The sequence below is a fragment of the Sarcophilus harrisii genome, chromosome 5 (genome assembly GCF_902635505.1).
Source record: "Sarcophilus harrisii chromosome 5, mSarHar1.11, whole genome shotgun sequence".
NCBI lineage: Eukaryota > Metazoa > Chordata > Mammalia > Dasyuromorphia > Dasyuridae > Sarcophilus > Sarcophilus harrisii.
In genome coordinates, this window is record NC_045430.1 from 67,472,009 (window position 1) to 67,494,278 (window position 22,270).

General features: G+C 34.2%; 1 protein-coding gene across 3 annotated transcripts in view; it reads left to right on the forward strand.

The window, feature by feature from the left end:
• The first annotated feature begins 4,562 nt into the window (after positions 1–4,562).
• ABCD2 (ATP binding cassette subfamily D member 2) overlaps positions 4,563–22,270 on the forward strand; it is a 108,113-nt gene continuing 90,405 nt past the window's right edge. For 2 of the 3 annotated variants that reach the window (XM_031940466.1, XM_023504672.2), the window contains exons 1-3: positions 4,564–6,836; positions 9,485–9,665; positions 18,357–18,478. In XM_031940466.1, the coding sequence (XP_031796326.1) occupies positions 5,901–6,836; positions 9,485–9,665; positions 18,357–18,478 (1,239 nt within the window). In that variant the 5' untranslated portion in view covers positions 4,564–5,900. Of the gene's footprint in view, positions 6,837–9,484; positions 9,666–18,356; positions 18,479–22,270 lie in introns of all 3 variants that reach the window. The other variant, XM_031940465.1, reaches the window with a different exon arrangement.

Here is a 22,270-nt window from a genome sequence, read left to right on the forward strand (position 1 = left end):
TCCCTTTTTGCCTAAGAAATTTGTAAGTGATCGTGAGTATCTAGGCATATAAAATAGGTATACAAATAAAATATTTACTGATCATAAATCATAATTTCGTGACCTCCACATTCAATTATGTAACTCCATATTGGGGTTGTGACAGTTTAAGAAGCTTTATCCTATTACATTTGATGATGTCTTCAGCTCCCATGATTTAATTACTGTGTGTGTGTGTGTGTGTGTGTGTGTGTGTGTGTGTGTGCCGAGGCTACTGGGGTTAAGTGACTTGCCCAGGGTCACACAGCTAGGAAGTGTTCAGAGTCTGAGACCAAATTTGAACTCGGGGTCCTCCTGACTGCAGGGCGTGTGCTTTATCCACTGCACCATCTACCTACCTCTTAATTACCTTCTTTATGCTAATGTTTCTTAAATGTACTTATCTTGCCCCTGTTCCTGGCTTCTTTTAAGTTCCATCTAAAATATATATATATATATATATAATTTTTTTTTTTTTTTTTTTTTTTTTACAAAGCTTAATTCTGGTCCCTTTCCTGTTAATTATCAATACTGGAATATAGTTTGTACATATTTGAATGTGTCTTCCTTATTAGATTGTGAGCTCATTTAAGGCCATAATTATCTTTCGTGTCTTTTTGGCTTCCCAAAGCTTCTATATTCATATAGAAAATGAAATAACAATCGAAAGAATTCACAGATCATTGCCAGGAAAAAAATACCCTCAAGGTTACAAACCTATAGTGGTTAAAATTAACAATTCAGTTCTGAAATGACAATTTTGTTAGGACTTGGGTAAAGACTTTGAAATAAAAAGGAAAAAAAAAATTGAAGTAAGACTATTCTGCATCCTGCCGGAAAACAGGAGAGAATGGAATAATGTGTTCTGAAAAGCAAGGGAGTTGAAGATTCAGCAAGAGGTGACTAATACTGCAATTTTGAACTCAGTCACACATGAGGAAAAAAAAAAAAGACATTTAATAATAAAGAATCACTTGAAACATTTTTAGAAAGGAAACCAGAACTGAAAAGATTATTTGCTTCTCGGGCACCTCAAAAAATAGAAATGCAGAAGAAGTGAATAAGTGCAGCAGTCAAGGATGGCAATAGCAATAGTGAAAGCAGAGAGAACGGTAAGAAGCTTCTTTGTAAATGTGTAAAAAGAGAAAGTGGTGAAGGCAAGGTGGATATGGGGCATATGGATACCTTGCTTTATATTATGGAGAGTACATATTATATTATATTATGGAGAGGGGAAGAAGAAAGCAGAGGAAAAGAGAAAAGTGAGTGATGCAAGGGCTAACAATGAGGGGAAGGGAGGAGAGGGAAATAATTGAAATAGAAGTCCCACTGATAAATACTCCTATGGCTAAAGAGAGATGTTCTGTCAAAGGAGGTGGGGCCTTGCCCTGGGGGAGGTAGTGCTTGAATAGTCTATCTTTCCTGTCTTGGGTAGGAGGGAGTCAAGGTTCAGGAGAAATTGGCACCTGGGGGAAGGAGATTTTGTGGCAAATAGAGAAAGGAAGGTGTTAGAATACATAGGAGCCACCTGACAGTGGCTGCTGGAGATCCAACCCAGAATGGATCTCCTCTTGTGAGAAGATGATACAAGAAGATTGAGAGACCTAGTTGCTGTTCTCTGACCTCTCCGACTGTGAGACTGTTCTCTGACCTCTCTCCTCTTCCCTCTGCCTCCAGTTCATCTCATTCCCAGTCCGCAACACCTGGGTCAGCAAAGGCTGCCCTGCAACTCCTTCAGACGCTGTGATCCACAGTTGTGGAGGCTCTTGCAGAATTGACCTGTCCCTTAACAGGACGATTGCAATATTCTTCTCTAAAATATATTCTCTGGGAGCAGGTTTCTTGGGGGACTTCTGGAGGCTGCCTTAGTTTCAATTCAATGTAATCACCCCGAATGCAGCCAGGAATAAAGTCCAAATTCTTTATTGTCTCTTTCCAAGTCTTGTCTCCTTTCCTGGAGCCCAGTTAGCTTTCTTAGAGGCCTATCTCTCTTCTTGGTTCCAAGAGCTCCTGCCACTAGTCCTTTGCCTCTGCCAGCTTCTGCCTCTAGCTCCCTCCGAATGTCTCCAGCCAGCACAAAAGTGGAAGATGGAATGAATCTGTCTTAACCTCTCAGAGCTTTTAGTGCGCTTGTCCTCTAGTGGGCTTGTCCTTTTGGCCCTGACAGCTCCTCCTTATATGCCCCACATTGAGTATTCACCAATCATTATATCACTAAGAAACCATTATTTGTTATAGGATTAAATCAATTCTGAACTAGATTTAACCATTGTCTCCTCAATTCCACTTAGTACCTTGTTTCAAGTTCTGGCCCATAACATGGATCGGATCAATCATACTGAATCATGTTAGATAATTATTGTCTCTATCAATTCCATTGACTTAGTACCTTGTAAGAATCCTAACAGAAGGTAACCAGGGCAGAGTATAGATCAGTGATTGGTTGCATAATTAGGGATGTAAAGGGAGAGGGACTCAGATCATGCCACAATGCCTTCTCTGACACCTGCAATATTTGGCATTGTTCTGGAAGTTGGGCACAATGGAAAAGGATAATCCTATTCCAAATAATTAGAAAATCCATAAAATATCTGGGAATCAACCCACCAAAGCACACAAAAGACACAGATGAAAGTACAAAGGATTCCTTAAAGAATAATTTAGCTATAAGGATATTTAGTGTTCATGATTAGATTATGCCAATATAATAAAAATGACAATACTATCAACATTAATTTACATTTTAATGCTAATCAAATTACTGAGATGAATTATAGAGCTTGATATAACAATTCATTTGGAAAAATAAGAAGGAAAGTAGTTAAATGGGGAAAAATTATATAAAATTTCTCTGTTAAAGGTTTGGTATTCAAGATATATCAATATGTAATGTATACATATAGACACATGTATATGTACTAAAAACCCATTTGTCAGTATGACTAAAAGTCATTTGCCAATAGATAGGTGGTCAAAGGATATGAAAAACAGTTCTCAAAAGAAAAATTGCAAGTATTAATTACATGAAAGATTGTTTCAAATCACTAATACTAAGAGATGTGATTGCATATATTTTTGTACCTTTCCAGTGAATTAGTTAATTATGCTGACTTTGGGAGTGAGAGACTTATATAAGAAATAGAAACTATCAATAAAAACTTATTTTTTAAAAAGTCTTCTGGGTCAACCAACAAGATGAGAGACTAGACATTTTCTGTGATCTTAATGACTTCTCCAACTTTTATAAAATAGGAAGTATGCACAAAAGAGAAACAATTTCAATAGTTTTCATAATCTAGAACACCAAGAATACAAAAAACATAATGAATTTGTAGTAGAAAAATCAATTCACAAGCTCCTAACATACTCATTTAACATTCCATAGTATACCATATTCCTAAGCACATCTGCACAAATTGACCTACTAGCTTGCAACAGAATTCAGTTCTCTTCCTCCAGTGCCTCAGAAATCCAAAAACTCAAAGCTTGATTCAAGTCAGTTTCAGTGATTATCATGCTGCCCAAGAAAAAAAGATCAAAAAGGAAATAAATGAGGAAAAAAAGTGCAATAAAAAAAAAAAAAGTAAAAATACTATGTTGTGATCCACACTCAGTCCCCACAGTCCTCTCTGGGCACAGATGGCTCCCTTCATCATAAGATCATTGAAACTGGCCTGAACAATCATCTCATTGCTGAAAAAAGCCATGTCCGTCAGAATTGATCATCCTATAATTTTGCCATCAGCATTACGTTTATGCTTGTTAATGTTCTTCCAAGAATGTGAAGAACCAGAATTGTATACCATATTCCAGATGTTGTATAATTAGGACATAGTCAACAGTAACATTACTGTATATTACCCTGGACACTATAACTCTGAATGAAGCCTAAGTTTAAATTACCTTTTTGGGAAGCTGTATCTATACTTTATCCCTTATGTTCTCCTGTAAATCCTATTTTCTATCTTATAACATCTGCATGTAGCATGGTAATTTTTTACTTTTAATAAAGAATTAATTACAATTTCTGTCTGAGGTCATTTATGGAACAAGTCACATTCTGAACAAGTATAATGACAATAAATGTATTTATGTAAAATGAACTACTTCTTTTTGTTTTAAACCTCCATTTTGTGATTAAGAAACTATTAAGTATCCAGAGGAGGATAACCAAAATGTGAAAGATTCAAGATTATTCCATATGAAGCTCAATTGAAATGCCAGGAAATATTTGTACATACAGACTTTAAAGTTCTGCTTGTGTAGTCAAACATAGTTACTGTGTCTTTTTCAATTTATAGCATAATACAAGTAGATGCTAAGGTAGGAAATCCAGAATTCTCAGAATGTAACTTTTTAGTAAGTAGAATGAGAATGGGAAAATATCAACTAACACTACTAGAAATTGTCTTTCTCCCCAAAATGGAATGCAGTTACATGTCATAGATTTACAAATAAACAGTCTTAACCTGGCTAGCAGAATTCTTGAATCTTTATTTTACAGTTGATCAAGGAAGAAGAAAGTAAGATAAGTCTATTTTCAATTTAAAAAAAAAAATTAAAGAAAAAGAACCTAACATTTTACAAGACTTCTGGAGAAAGACACAAAGCACTGAGGGAAATATATCTAGTATTTACTGACGTTAGTCCACTAATAAACAGATTTCTAGACACATGTTCAGCCTACCAAACAAACAGGAAAATGTTATTTGCCCAAAAAAGTAAAAAAAAAAAAAAAAAAACAACTCCCTGAGCTTACAATAAAACTCCTAGTTATTTGACTGGCCTCAGAGAATCAAATCAACTAGAGGGATACAAGGAATAATGGATCCAATTTTCATTTATACACTAACAATATCTCCTATAATATGGTCTACTCAAGTCAGCTAGGTGGCAGGTAGATAGAACCCCCAACCCGCAGTCAGAAAGACTCATCCTCAGTTCAGAGCTGGCTTCAGACACTTCCCAGCTATTTGACATTGGATAAGTCACTTAATTGTGTTTGCCCAAGTTTCAGCTCTCAGATGAACTGAAGAAAAGGACATATCCCAAATGAGATCCAGGAAAAGTCATAAACATTAGAAATAAGATCTTTCCACAATATCTCAGGGGATATGAGTGATCCTACAATACAAACATTTGAGGATTAGAAAGAATAATCTATGGGGACAATGCTTTCCTAAATGCCCCTCCCACTTTTCTTTCTCTGCTTTGCAAGTACCATCCCCAGGCTATTTCAGACACTGTCATTCAAACCTTCCTGTCCCAGAAATTGTCCCTTGTTTGATTTCTACTTCCTACCGCAGCTTCTAAAATCTAGAGAAGTGTTAGGGATAGTGGTGATGGTAGTGATGATGATGGTGACGATGACGACGAAGACTGCTATCTTAAAACTTGTTCCCAAGTGACGGTGCAGAGCATGCTCAGTAGGCAGGTCAGGTTTTGCTCCCATCCAGCTGCCCTTATTCAACCCCTTCAGAGGCATTTAACTCTCTATACAGCCTTTTTTTTTGAGGAAGCATCACATTTCCTCTGCCTTCCATTCTCCCTTCCCCTCCTCTTTTCAAGGCTCAAAGAGAAACTACGCGGTTACAGAGCTCCCACTCTCTTGCAGCCAATAAGTGGATTGGAAGGGGAGGAGTTTAGAGCTGTGGCTTGCAAGCTTTGTGGAGCTCCAAGTTCTTAGATAAAACCGGGGGATAGAAATAGTCGGTTCTAACCTCCACTGCATCTGTCACAACGGGAAATGCTGCTGACCGTGGAATAAGTGATTTGTGAAAGATCAGTTCGGACTTACTGCGGATCATGGATATTTAAATCAAATAAGGAGGGTTCTGTTTGTCTGCTTGTTTTTGGAAAGCTGGATTAGCGCGACAGAGAAAATGACCCATATGTTAAGCGCAGCGGCAAATCGAGTGAAATGGACCAGATCTAGGACTGCTAAAAGGGCTGCCTGCCTGGTGGCTGCGGCATATGCTCTGAAAACCCTCTACCCCGTGATTGGCAAGCGTTTAAAGCAGTCCGACGGCAAGAAGAAGCCAGAGGAAATCTGTCCCACTGCAGACAATCGGGGAAAGCTGCATTGCTCTGAGGGTTCCTGCAAGAAAGCTCCCGGAGTGAATGCAGATTTTTTCAAACAGCTCCTGCACCTTCGGAAAATTCTCTTCCCCAGACTTGTGACCACCGAAACGGGTTGGCTATGCCTTCATTCCGTGGCTTTAATCTCAAGAACTTTTCTTTCTATCTATGTGGCTGGTCTGGATGGAAAAATTGTGAAGAGCATAGTGGAAAAAAAGCCTGGGACTTTCATCATTAAATTAATCAAATGGCTTATGATTGCAATTCCTGCAACATTCGTGAACAGTGCAATAAGGTATCTGGAATGCAAGCTTGCTTTGGCTTTCAGAACTCGTTTGGTAGACCATGCTTATGAGACCTATTTCACAAATCAGACATATTACAAGGTGATCAATATGGATGGGAGACTTGCAAATCCTGATCAGTCTCTCACTGAGGATATTATGATGTTCTCCCAGTCTGTAGCTCACTTGTATTCTAATTTGACCAAACCCATTTTGGATGTAATGCTGACTTCCTATACTCTCATCCAGACTGCTACATCCAGAGGAGCGAGCCCGATTGGGCCTACATTGCTGGCAGGACTTGTGGTGTATGCTACTGCCAAAGTATTAAAAGCATGCTCTCCCAAATTTGGTAAATTGGTGGCTGAAGAAGCTCACAGGAAAGGGTATTTGCGGTATGTACACTCCCGAATTATAGCCAATGTGGAAGAAATTGCCTTTTACAGAGGACATAAGGTAAGGCTAAAATTAAGGTGATAGTTGAAATGTGAGATGGCTCAATGCTGCTGCTGCAGAAAAAGATAGTCTTGTTTCACTTCCTCAGTGGGTTAGATTCCTCTGACATCTAAACTTCTATGAAAATATATGCCCTCTTACTCTTTTAATCACAGAGGGAATTGCAGAATATGTTTTCTAAAGTTTCATTTTTCTTAAATATCTAGAGTAAGAGTAATTTAATTCTAAACAAAAAGTATACTTAGTTTGACAAATACATTCAATATTTATGTTCCACAATTTGTTTTCCTTTTTCCTTTCTTTTTTTGTATCAACATATTTATTTGAAGTTTCATGTTCCAAATTCTAATCCTTCTTCCTTCCTTTTCCTCCCCCATCCTTGAGATGGTAAGTAAGCAGATATAGATTATATATATACAATTATGTAAAGGCATTTCCATATTAGTCACTTTGGGGAAAAAAAGAAAGTGAATAGTAGCATGCTTTAGTCTATTCAAACACTATCAGTTCTTTCTCTAGAGGTGGATAGTATGCTTTTATCACTAGTCCTTTGGGATTGTCTTAGATCATTGTATTGCTGAGAATAACTGTCATTCACAATTCTTCACTTTAAAATATTGCTATCATGTGTACAATGTTCTTCCTGGTTCTGCTTATTTCACTCTGTATCAGTTCATGCAAGTCTTTCCAGGATTTTCTGAAATCATACTGCTTGTCATTTCTTATAGCACAGAAATATTCCACTATAATCGTATACCAGAACTTATTTAGCCATGCCCTAGTTGACAGACATCCCTTCTATTTCAGTTCTTAGCACCACAAAAAAGTTTTTCTGTAAATATTTTTGTAGAAATAAGTCCTTTCCCCCCTTTTTTGGATGTCTTTGGAATATAAACCTAGCAGTAGCTTGGGACTTATCTGGATCAAAGAGTATGCATAGTTTTGGGCATAGTTCCAAATTGCTCTCCAGAATGTTTGGATCAGTTTGCAGCTCTACCAACAGTGCATTAATAGCCTTCTTTTCTCATATCCTCTCCAACATCCAACATTTTTTTCTGGTCATGTCAGATAATCTGATAGGTATGAGGTGATACCTCAGAGTTGTTTTAATTTGCATTTTTCTTATCAATAGTGATTTACATACAGCCTTTTAAAAAGTCATGTTTTATTTTTTCAAATACATGTAAAGATAGTTTTCAACACTCATTTTTTGAAAACTTTGTAGTCCAAGTTTTTTTTTTCCCCCTCTCTTTTTATCTTCCCCTCTCCAAGACAGCAAGCAGTCTGATATGTTAAACATGTGCAATTAGAGCTTTTTTTTTTTCATATGAGGTAGTTTTGATTTCTTTTGCCTGTTCATATCCTTTGACCATTTATCAATCTTGGAATGATTTGTATTTTTTATAAATTAGACTCAATTCTCTATATATTTAAGAAAAATGAGGCTTTTATCAGAGATATTTGTTGCAAAAATTTTCTCCCAGTTTTCAACTTTCCTTATAATTTTGGTTGCATTGGCTTTATTTATGCAAAGACTTTAATTTTATATAATAAAAATTATTTATTTTACATTATATAATTTTTTTTCTTTCTTTAGTCATAGATATTTTCTTTATCCTTAACCCTGACAGATAAACTATTCCATGCTTTCTTGATTTACTTATGATGTCACTCTTTATGTGTAAATCATGTACCCATTTTGACCCTATTTTAGTGTAGGGTGTGAGATGGTGTGAGATGTTGGTCTATACATAGGTGACTATACTGTTTAGTAGTTTTCCCAGCAGCTTTTGTCAAAAAATGAGTTTTTCTTCCAAAAGCTTGGATCTTTGGGTTTGTCATATATTTGATTACTATGGTCATTTACTATATAATGTAATTTGTACCTATTCCACGAATCTATCACTCTATTTCTTAGCCAACACCAGATTGTTTTGATAATTACAACTTTATAATATAGTTTGAGATCTGGTATAACAAACTCAACTTTTTTTTTTTTTAATCGATTCCCTTGTTCTTCCACATGAATTTTATTATTTTTTTCTATTTATGTAAAATAATTTTTAATAGTTTGGTATGGTACTGAGTAAACAGATTAATCCAGGAAGAATTGTCATTTTTTATTGTCACAGTTTATTTTCTTGTTTGTTTTTTTTGCTAAGGCAATTGGGGTTAAGTGACTTAACCAGGGTCACACAGCTAGGAAGTGTTAAGTGTCTGAGACTAGATTTGAACTAAGGTCATTCTGACTTCAAGGGCTGGTGCTCTATCCATTACACTACCTAGCTGCCCCTCACAGTTTATTTTCTTAAAACCTAAGCGCCCCCCCTACTCAAGTAAAAAGGTACACTTGAGAAATATAAATAACACATTTTCATTGTAAAAAAAATACAGATTACTTTCAACTATTTTTCTGAAGAATATGCTGGTATCACTATAAAAGACATTGTTATGTACATGCTTTTCAGAAGCATCAAAATATAGAAATGCAATTAAGGGTTAGGGATTTTATATTTAACATTGCATCCTAGTCATTTTATAACAAGAATTCTACTTAAAGAAACTATGTTTATTAGCTGCTAGACTGGGGAGGGGTAAAAGGGTTTTCAGACATACAATCTAAATACCTTTCTTTTTTTTCCCTATAGGTAGAAATGAAGCAACTCCAGAAAAGTTACAAGGCTCTAGCAGAGCAAATGAATCTCATTTTATCTAAACGCTTATGGTACATTATGATAGAACAATTCTTGATGAAGTATGTCTGGAGCAGCAGTGGACTGATTATGGTAGCTGTACCAATTATCACTGCAACTGGCTTTGCAGATGGTGGTAATGACATTTCTATTTTATTTCAAATATGGGTTTTAAGTAGAAATAATTTTTAAAATTTTTGCTTATTTTAATTTTAGTAATACTGTGATTGTAGCAATTTTACTATAAGTATTGGGAAGAGACTTATTATGTCAGGAGACTTAAATTTAAGTCTTCCCTCTGCCTCGTACTAGTTTTTATCACCTTTTTCACAATCACTTTTAAAAATAAGTTTAAGCTTCCTCATTTACAAAATGTAGTTTTAACACAGAATTAATTAAATGAACGTACACACATAAAGCTATAATATGCATAAATAATAATATAACCCTAAAGTAAGAATCTTCTATATGTCATAACCCACAAATGGTAACTTTTAAATGAAAATATCTTATTCAACTCACTACCTCATGAGACACCCACTTCACTTTTAATAGATCTAATTGCTAAGGATTTTTCCATGCACCAAGTCTAAATTTACAAATTTTTTGACAACTTCTATTGATTTTTCCTAATTCTTCCTTTGGGGTTAAATTCCATGTGATAGACCTTTAAACACACTTGAAGACAGCATTTTTTTTTCTGTTCCTTCAACCCAGTCTTGATAAAGTATACCCCTTTTAGACTTCAGAAAATTTGTTGTTCATTAAGAGCATTTTGCTGAGGCAAGGAGATCTAAGGGTAAGTCCAATTCAAATTATATTTGCACCTAATAGAGTGTGAATCCATTCCAAACATTAGTGGATAATTCTTCACTTGATATGAATCTACATGCAAATGAAAAGACTGAAACACTAAATTTTCGTCTGGCACAAATTCCCTCTGTAACTTTTCCTTAGCCTTCCATTTGCAGAGATGTACTGAAGACTAATAGAATTAAAAAAAAAAAACAATAATTATAAGAGATCATTGAATAGTCATTGCCTAGCTATGTCCTAAATAGCAGAGATGATTTGAAAAATGGGCAAGATGGACATTGTAAGTTAGGGTGAGGTCTCTCATGAAGGCAACCTGTCCTTGAACCAGGAAGAGCTGCCAAAGGTAAAAACTAAGTCTCTACTCTTCCTTCTCCTGTCTGGGGAATGGCAAGCCTTGGAGCTGAGCAAGGCTCTGGGGAAATAGAAATGCAAAGAAAGGTTTCTGTCAGAACTAGGCTAAAGGTCTCTGCCTGTTCTGAAAGAGCATTGTAGGGTTCCATCCAGGCCCCAATTTGCCAATGATAGAGATTACTATTGTCCATCTAAGAGAATTTATATGGCATATATAAATACTATCCATTCAAATCCCAGGGAGTCCCCTTGTGCAGCAGAGATACTAACCCCCCTGGGGAGTCTAGCTTAACTGCAGAGCAACCCATGAATCTCTGGTGATAATAAGCCTTGTGAATATTCTCCAGAGAAAGGAAAAGAACCTGAAGGTCTAGAGTTGTGAGTTGCCTTTTCCACATATACTCTGTATATGTGTCTCTCACGTTATGGTACTCTTTTTTTAAATTTTATTTTTAATTTATGGAATAAAGCATTTACATAACAACACAATAAAAAAGATGATTGTATATGAAACTTTAAGTCTGCTATGAAAAACTTGCTATTCCTTTCAAATACGCAATAAAGTTATTCTATAGATTTCTTTTTTTTTCTCCCCTCTAATCTCCCCCCTCCCCAACTATGACTACCATTATATAGAAATAGGTGTATATATATTTAAAAGTGTTCTATATGTACTTCTACTTCAGTTCTTTCTCTGGAGGCAGATAGCATCTTTCTTCATATATCCTCTCTAATTGATTTGGATATTTATAATATTTATTGTGGTTCTGTTAAGTTCGTGTTCATTCTTCTGAAGTTCATTGTATATATTTGTGGGAATTTTGACACATGATTATGGATAAGGAACATTTTGTACCTATTGTTTTAATAATGTTACTTTAGTATGTTTTTGATAAGAGCTAGCTGAATCTACTACCTGTAAATTAATAATAGAAAACATGCTGATGGAGTCATAGTGTATATTCTTGAAACCAAGGTGATGTGGCTGATATACCAAATTATGTGGTCTGTAAGCACCAGATGATGCAATCTAGGAGAGCACTAAATGTTGGGGTTCAGTCATGTGAAGAACTCACAATGGCCATTCTCTTTGGCAAAAGGCAGGTTTATTTAGGAATAGAGGTTAGAGATACAATGAAGAGAGACAATAGACCTAAGGAATGGTAAATATGAAATAGAGTTGGGAGAGCACAGAGCAAGCAAAGGGTTCCCTAGTGGAACTCACAATTAGCCAGGAGACTAGGATATGCCCTTAGCTATACCCCAAAAGGTAAGTTAGCTATAAGAAGGAGTGCTCTTTTGGCATAGTGGGAGGATGAAGAAGAAAGACACTATAAAGCACACTGGGGTGAAAGGAGAGAAAACACTTGGCTTGGGAGAGGGGGGAAGGGAACTAGGCAGAGGGCCATGGTGGATTGACCCAAAGGAGTCCAGCAAAGATAGCATGGACCACAGACAGATTTATAGAGAAATTTAACCTCAGGGGCATGACTGGGACTTCTGAAAGGACACAGCACCTCCATGGGAGTGGGGATGGGGGAGTGGGTGGGGACGGCTGGAGTGTGGGGGTGGTTATTCCCTGATTCCTATCAGTGCCCTGATCTAGGGAACAATTCCATCAATGTTTCATTCTTTCTCTGCCAACTACACCCAGAACTTCATAAAAGGGAGCCCTCATCTTGAGATCCAACTTGAGAGCAGGTTCAAAGTAGAGAAATTGCCCAGAAAAGAGACAACCCTAAAATAGGGGCCTCTGTTGCTCTTCTTGGGACTTCTCCATTTCTCCTTAGAAATTGAGTACAATACTCCAAAGTGGTCTTAAGTGAGACACTAGGGAGGTAAGACCCTCTCCCAAATGATACAGCTGCATATTGACTTCTGCCTAACACCAATATTGCATATTGAGTATGTAGTTCTCTAAACACCTACAACCTTTTCCCAACAAAGTGCCAAAGACTCATACCAACTCCATATGATATTTGTGGAATTGATTCTTTAATGACAAGGATAAAACATTTATCCCTATTAAATGTAATCTCATTCAATTTAATCTAATGTTTTGTCAAGGTCTTTTTGGAGTCTGTTTTCTAGTTTAAGTGTTTATTTTTTACAAAGCTCCATGCCTTGACAGGAATACAAAAAGAAAAAATAACTTACCCCTCTATTTTTGGGAGGTTAAGAGTTACAGGCATACAGATAAATATGAAAAGAGATAATTGGGACACAGAAAGAGATGGTATATGAAGGGAAAAAATTAAATACATTTAAAATCAAGGAGAAAAATTATCTGATGTTTCAGATTAAACTTCTAACTTACAAGACAATTATCTTAAAGGTTTCAGAAGGAAATACTGTTTTTTTTCTGATAAGTGTATTTAGAGGAGAACCTAATGACAAGACTATAGCATAGTTAGCAATAATATTGTTTAGATGCTCTGGCCTTATTATAGAACCCTGGGGCATGCAACATAGAGTAGAGAAAATGTAGTTATTAATAATGACAAATTAACCCCAGTGAGATAAGTAAGAAGTAAACAAGACACATGAAGAATTTATTACTGTAGGTGATTTAAGGTTGATGAAAACATTTTTTTTTTTTTTTTTAGTTATGGGAAGTACTGAAAAAAGATATTTAAAAAATAGCTCATTCTATGAACTTAAAAATGCTAGAACAAGACATTGATTGAATAAAATAAAATATGATTTCAAAATAATTAAGCAACTATAAAACTTAATTATGACATTTTCTAGCAATTTTCTAGAGAATTTTGAAAACTAACCATTGAAAAGTAATATCATAACACAGGTAAAATGAGTTTTCTCAAGTTATTTTCTTAAGATATTTATTTGATCCTCCAGAGTTTTCCATTCTCCTCTCCAAGGTTCTAAGATACATGCAATTTGTTGTTTAAGAATAAAATATATTTTTTCTCAAGGTGATGAAACCATCGTGTTTATTATTATTCACATTACATTTTCAGTACTACTATTTTTAGAGTTCTCTGATATATTTAAATCAATCACAATTATAAAAAAGATAACGAAGACAAAGTTTAGGGATGGATAGGTGAATAGGAAAAGGAATTATGATGCAAAATGTTTAAGTAGTATTTTAAAACTAGGATAATTTTTAGAGTGCACTTAGTTCAATTCATTCAAAATGGATCTGGGGCCTGTAGTTCTTTAAGGAGATTGCCTAATGTGACAAAATTGTACAGCTAATTAATGGAAGAGCTATGACTATGACCAGGTCTCATGGACAAACAATTATGTGCTTATTCTTTTATTCTACATTGCCTCTATATTAGATGCAGGCTCACAGTATTTAAAGCTTGTGATAAAAACATGTCTGAGGGCATTACTACAATTAAGTGTTCTTTTCCTAATTTTACCCCTTGAAGGGTCCAGGGTCATTTCTAGTCCATCTGATCCATATCTGGCCACTGACCCCAGAGGCCTCTGGAGGGGAAAGTGGGGCAGGTGACCTTGCCCAGCCCTCCCTCACTTAAATCTAATTCACTTTCATGTCATGGCATCACGTCCTGAGGTCATGCCTATTTGAGGATGAAGGACAAACAACACTAACCTTGCAGGCTACTTTAATTTTTTCTTTCAAAGGTGTTGAAACTATTTTGGAGACTTAATTAATTCCAAGGGATTAACCCTCAAAGCACTGACAACTTCTTGATGGTCTAAACACAAAATGTAGCACCTGAGGAATCAGTGACTCCTCCCCCAGACTGTGGTTTAATTAATTAATTTCTTTGTTTTTTGAAGTCCTCTTTCCCTATTTGTGGGATATTCAAGAAGTTCCCTTTAAACATGTGAAGCAGTCCTTGACTCAATATGAATATTGTTTGTCAGTTGATTTGGGGGTGCTAGATGGAACAGCAATAAAAAGATGAGTGGTACAAAAATCTTTTGGACTCTTCGAAGCTTTAAAGTCCTCTTCCAGCCAAAGTGGGGCTGGGGAAAAGGGACCAGGCTGAGGCTAAAGGTGAGCCTTCTCTCACAGGGGTCCTCAAACTTTTTAAATAGTGGGGCAGTTCACTGTCCCTCAGACTGTTGGAGGGCCGGACTATAGTAAAAACAAAAACTTTGTTTTGTGGACCTTTAAATAAAGAAACTCCATAGTCCTGGGTGAGGGGGATAAACATCCTCAGCTGCTGCATCTGGACTGTGGGGTCGGAGTTTGAGGATCTCTGCTAGAGATTCCTTCTTGATGGGGATGTGGGGATTAGAGTGCTAATGGTTGAAGTCCATAATTGCAACAATTTCTAAAATGTATTTTAATGCACTTGATAATTTATAGATGCTCCTTTGGACAAGGTCAAGTTGCCAAGTTTCCTCTGCCTATCCAAACACAGTTCTTATGGAATATCATTCTAGTCTGAAGGATTGTTCAAACTGAATTTAAAATCTATGATCTTACCTAGTTAAGGTATTAAAGCTAAAATGGGATGACCTTATTTTAATCCTATTCTTGAAATATGTAATCTATTAATTTATAATATATGTACTATATAAACCTAAAGTATACATATATGGTCTATTAATATTTCATGAATACATATTATATATATGCAGTCTATTAACATCAATATGGAATTACATTATATAGTTTCATAATATATGTTACCTATACACCACATAATTTTAAGTAATTACTAATTAATATAAATAAATATACAACTATATAAATTAAAATGATATAAATAAAATAATAAATAATAAATTACATAATTTAATTACATTAAAATTACATAATACACAAATATATAACAATCAGATATGTTACATAATATATATATAAGGATGGAATAAAAAATCTTATATATGATACCTTAACTTATGAAATCATATGTATCTATATAGTATATATGTATATACACACATATATGAGTTATCTCTCCAAGTCAGGCAGCAATCATTTCATTTTTTTGTCTTTGAATCTCTAAGAACCTAGCCTAAGTACTTGGTGGATAACAAAGCATTTAATAAATTCTTAACAAATATGGATGTCTTAACAAATATGGATGAGTAACTAAAACAAATGAACAAAAAAAATTGTTTAAAAAACATATCCTGCATCTAGAGGAGAATTAATTATTTGATAATATTATTTTGTTAATCCATTCTTTTCTTGTTTTGTCAAAATTCCATCTTAGCTCTCCCAGTTCAACATAGGCCCAGTTGAGGAATGGGATCACTCTTATCTCCCAGGACCTCTGCTCATTTACCAATTTAAAATGGAACCTTTTTCCTCCCTTCAGTTTACCTCTTAGTTTAACTGGTTATGTAGACTTTTCCTGGGGACAACTCCCTTTTCCGAACTTTTCCTTTTCAAAATTAGGATTCAGTCACTCTCCAACAGCGAGAGGACCATGATTGAAATAATCTAGGTGTCATAAAGCAACTAAAATTCCTTAAATCTAAGAGAGAGGTGCAATCAGCCACACTGAAGGCCAGCCCACCTTCCCCTAGCTGCTGGCTAATCCTATTATTTGATTAATACTCCCCCTCCAAAAAATGAATGTAATCTAGAGGAGCTGAGATAACTCAATCCACCTCATTAAAATGTCTGCCAATTGGGACTGTTTTACCTTTGCCAAGGGAGGTCCAAATGATGTACTGTCAGGTCAACTAAAAGATCAATCACCTAGATTTAAATTATCCTGTTTGTTTTAACTTCTTGATTTTGATGATTGAGAGAGCCCACTGACCAAATTTATTGGTTGTTGTTTTTGTGGTTCAATTTTTTCTTTTTCTTTTTTTCCAGTCTTGTTGGACTCTTTATGACCCCATTTTGGATTTTTTTGGCAAAGATACCTGATTGACAAAGATACCTGCTCATTTAACAGATAAAGAAACTGAGGCAAACAGGGTTAAGTGACTTGTCTAGGGTCACACAGCTAGAAATTGTCCCAGGCTAGATTTGAATTTAGGAAGATCAGTATTCTATTTCTCCGCTTAACTGCCACCATTTGTTATTGCTTGGCTAATTAATTAAAGGATCATGCTCAGATCTATGACTTACTGCTGAGGTGTCAGTTCCCCATTTTACTAACAGCATACAGGTTACTGTTATGGATACAAATTAAAATTAAAATGATCTTGCTTAGAGGAAAATTGTATCTCAGCATTATTTTGCTATAATCCCTAATCTAGCACTTCTATGTGAAGAAATGAGTCACCATTAATCTTTTAAAGTAATGATTGGTAACTGCTTTGATCATGGTTTTAAAAGTTTTAAAATTGTTTCACTTTACATTATAGTGAATTAGTAAATTGCTATAAATTGCTCTTGTAAATTGCTCCTGTAAATTGCTCATTTTGTTCTGCATGAATTCACAATACAATAAAATATGATCCATTTCATTTGTCCATTCCACAGGTTTGCTATCTATTTTGTTTCCAGTTCTTTGCTTTAAAAAAAAAAAATCCTGTCGGAAATTTTTTTTAACACATTTTTGACCTTGCTAAATCAAAATATACAGTTTAGGGACTTTTGGTATGTTATTCTAACTTGTTTTCCAGAATGCAACAATTGTTTTTATCTTTGCTGGTCTGATGACTGTGAGGTAGAATCCTAGAGTTGTTTTAATTTGCATTTCTTTTATTAGTAGTGACTTGGAACATATTTTTCACATGGCTATTACTAGCTTATGTTTTTTTTTTTTATTTGAAAGTTGTCCTTTCATATTTTCTGTTCTTTTTCATATTGAGGAGAGGCTTGTTTTAGTTCTTTAATTATCTTATGTATGAGAACTTTATGAGAAAATTGCTATATCTAGTTATATGCTTCCCTTCTAACTATATTGAATTTACTTTCAAAAAGTATTTTCAGTTTTATGTAATCAAAATCCATTTTATCTCCTATGGGTGCCTTTATCTATAAAGACTATCAACTCTAGATTTTAAAATTTATGATCCTTTTTAATTTGCTTGCAATATATATTTTTATATTTAAGCCAAGTATCCATTTGGTTCTTTTTATGATATAAGTGTAAAGGTAGGACTCTGTTGATTTCCCCAAACACTTAAAAATACAGGTGTTATGAAAAATATTCTAACTTCTCCCTCCTTTAGATTGATTTTTCCTTAAAAGGTATGATCTTTTTGAAGACTTGGTTGGCTTAGAGAAATAAGGACTCATACTATTGATATTATTTCCTTATTACATGAGTATAAAGCAGATACCAAGTGCTCCAAAGGTGCTCTGATGCTACAAATGGATCTCAGGCTAGGGAGCTTTCCTCGCTGAAAGAATTGTAGGTGCCCTCAATAAATATCTTTATTGAATATTCTCCTGCTGTAGCTAAATAAATATTTTTTTTTCCTTTTAAATAATTGTTGGGTGATCTTGGAATGTCTCCTTTTGTTCCTATATCTTTTCAGAAAAGTGGCCTGAATTAGGCATAGATTGGAATACTTTGAATCAATACTTTCATCATCTCTTCCCTGTCCAGCAAAAAAAAAAAAAAAAAAAAAAAAAAAAAAAAAAAATCAGTTTAATGTAAAACTTTTCTTTAATACTAATGCATCATAAATTAATACACATTGAATTTTTAGCTAGAATTGAATTGATCAAAAATATGTGTAATGGTAATGGGGATAAAGGCTACTTTACAACTACAATAATTCTTAATTTTTCTTTAAGATTTAGAGGATGACCAGAAGCAAGCTATGGTTAGTGAACGTACAGAAGCCTTTACAACTGCACGAAATTTATTGGCATCGGGAGCAGATGCCATTGAAAGGATCATGTCTTCATACAAAGAGGTACTGTATACTACTTATTGCCTACACTTAAAGAAAGGTATTTGAAAAATAAATAAAATGTAAATAGTGAATTAATGAAAGTCATATTTAATTAGGAACCATAGCACAGAAATCATGGGAAAAACAATCACATTAGTGACTAAAGCCTTTTTGGTGTTGATATTCATCATTTGCTTTAGTCTTCAAGATGTACATCATATTCCTCTTTCTTTTCTGCTTCTGGTAAGATATATAGCATTTATTTTTTAAATTAAAGAGAATTGTAATTAGTTTATTTTGATGAATTTTTGAGAATTTTGTGTCATAGGTACCTTGAAATAATTGTGACATCTGGAAGAGTTAGAGTCAATTATAGAAATTATTACACTAAAATCAAACATTATCTTCCCATGGACTTTTATTCCAGCCTGTGCTCTTCTTGTGTTTGTATTTTAACATACCATCCTTTGTGATCCATCCTTTGATACAGACAGAAATCTTTTTTTCTTCAATGAATCCTCTGTAGATAATTCCCTGCTTAAGGCCTTCCTGTATTTTGCTTATTGAATAAGAGATGTTGTCTGGGGGCTGTCCATCTGTTAAGTCTTACTGATGTAATATGACTGACCTCCTTTTCTAAACATACTTTTCCTCAGTAATATCCTTTAAGCCACTTTTTGAATGTAGGTCACCAGTAAAAATATGCAACAATTTAACCACGGTCACCATACAAACCTCCAGCATCTTTTCTGTCACTCTTCTAATTTCACAGAGATTGTGATAATCTAAAATCTTTATCTATGGATAATCACTAGGAAAAGATCCATATTGAAAAGATGGGTCTGTGTACTAGAGAGCACCTTGAGATCATTTAAAGCACCATGCAATTTATAAAATGCAGTACATTCTTCTCTCATTTTCTTATTCAGTTCTGGCTTCAACTCATTGTCTATAGGTAGTACTTGTCCCAAATATATGTATTAATGTTCTAAATCAAATTCATTCTAGTGTATTTCCTAATCTGAATAATAAGCATTTCATTTTTCCTTTGTAGCTCCCTATAACCATGAAACATCTTAATGTTTTAGGGTTGGATGCAATTGTCAGAGCAATATCCATCAACAGTAGTATCTGGAGGATCATATTCAAAACATTTTCTAGAGCTAGAAGGAAATTTGGTGACTAGTCCAACTCACAGATAGAAAATAAACCCTTTTAAAACTAAGCACCTACTATGTTAGGCATTTTGCTGAACACTTTGTTCATTAGCTTTTGCATGAAGATCTCCAATAAGTGGGGATTTTCTTTTAAAAATCTCAATCTGCATTCAACTCCATTCCAAGTGATAGGTGTCACCTTAGTTTCCAGTTTTTTGTCAACACCAAAAGAGCTGTTTTAAATATTTTTCTACATATAGGTTCCCCTTTCTTGAATACATTTGCAGTCTTGACCTAGTGGTGGTATTTCTGAGTCAAAGAAAATATAGTTTAGCTGTTTTGGAGATATCGTTCTGAATTGCTTTCTAAAATGTTTGGACCAGTTAATAGTTCTACTAATAATGCATTTTCTAATTTTCTACTAATAATGCTTTTCCACATTCTTCCAGTATTAGATATTTTTGTTATTGTTTTGTAAAACTGGTAAGAAGTGAATCATAAATGTGACTTAAATTTGCATTTCTCTAATAAGTAGTGAGTTAGAGCATATTTTCATATGGCTTTTGTTGCTTGGATTTTTTTCTGTGAGAATTGTTTATTCATCAAATTTGTCAAAACTTTAAAATTTTATATAATTAAAATTTTCCATTTCACCTTCTATGATTCTCTCTGTCTCTTGCTTGATCATGAATTCTTTTCCTAGTCATTTCTTCATTACTCCATTAATCTGTTCAGGATGTCACTGTGTTTAAATCACAAACCCATTTGGAGCTTATCTTGATATATAGTGTGAGATGTTAGATTATATCTACTTTCTGCCAAACTGTTTTCTAATTTTCCCAACAATTTTTGTTAAATCATTTTTACCCCAATAACTAGGAAATTTGGATTTATTAGACACAAGGCTATTGTATTTTGTTTGTTTCTGTATATTGTTTGCCTAATCTGTTCCACTGATCAATCTATTTCTTACTTTGTACCAAATTGTTCTGATCGTTATTGCTTGTAGTGTAAGGTTTATAGTGTTCAGCCCACTTCCTTCCCACTTTTTTTTTCATCATTTTTGGGGGAGATTATTATTAACTTTTTTTCCTCCAAATGAATTTTATTGCTATTTTTTCTAGCTCTATAGAATAATCCTTTGATAATTCAGTTGTTATGGAAAAATAAAATTAATTTATGAATAATTGTCATTTTTATTTTGTCTCACCTTACCCACAAATAATGAATATTTCTCAAATTATTTAAGTGTCATTTATGCAAAGAATATTTTATAGTATATAATTCCTATGTGTTTTGACAGGTAGACGATCAAGTATTTTATAATTTGTTTCCTGTTTTTAAATTTAAAATTTTTATATTCTGTAAATTTACTAAAGGAAAAAAAAAGAAGGAAATAAGCAATTACTAAGTGCCTATTATGTGCCAGGCATTTTGCTAAAACTTTGCAAATATTTTCTCATTTGATCCTTACAACAAATCTAAGGTAGTTGTGATTTTTTTCTCTTTTTTTGCAGGTAAGGAAACTGAGGCAAATAGAGGTTAAGTATATTTTCCAGAGTCACATAGTAAGTGTCTTTGGACAAATTTGAAATCAGGTCTTCCTGACTCTAGGCCCAGTGTTCTATCCACTGTGCCAAATAATTTATAGTAACATCTGAGAAAAAAGTGATAATTTTGTTTCATCTTTGCCAATGTTTATTTTAAAATTTCTCTTGTCTTATTGCCATAGATAGCATTTCTATTTGTGTTGAATACTATCAGTGATAATGCACATTTTTTTTTTTGGCCATAATCTTATTGAAAAGCCTCTATTTTATTCACATAACAAATAAGGCTAGCTTTGGTTTTAAATAGAAGCTAAACATATTAAAGAAATATCTGTTTATTCTTATGCACTTTGGCATTTTTGATAGAAATGAATGTTTTATCTTGCCAAAAGCTTTTTATATCTCTTACTGTAATCTGATTTTTTTCTTGTTATTAATACAATCGTTTACAATTATTGCTAGTATTGAAATATGCTTGTATTCTTGATATAAATTCAGTCTGATTATAGTGAATAATCTTTGTGATATATAATTTTGGGGGATTATTTTCTTTTTAAATATTTTGTATTTCCTTTTCTAATTGGTTAATTTTCTTTTCATAATTTTCTTGACTTTTTCCCTCATTCTCTCTTCTTTGATTTTTAAATTCCTTTTTAAGTTCTTTCAAGAGCTCTTTTGTGAGCTTGTGATCATTTGATGTTACTCTTTAGAGTAGGAGTAGCTTTTTTAACCTTACTATCTTCCTCCAATATGAACCCATATCTTTTTTTAAACCCAAGTAGCTGTCAATAGTCCAATTCTTTTCCCTTTGCATACACAATTTTATTTTTAATTTATCTTATTTTATTTTTATTGGCTTAAATATTATTATCAAGTGTTAATCCTAAATTGTAGGTAATGTTGCCTTAAGCCTTAGGTCTTTTTACTTTTTTTTCCCACTGTGGTCTGGTCAGTACTGCTAGGGCTAACTTCCCAAAACAGTAGATTTCAATCTTCCTGTACTCATTCTCACATTCATTACTCACTTTCCATTTTCTAAGAGCAGTTCTGCTTGGTTTAGATTCTAGAGAACATCATATCTCTCAAATTACCTCTCCCTATTCCTG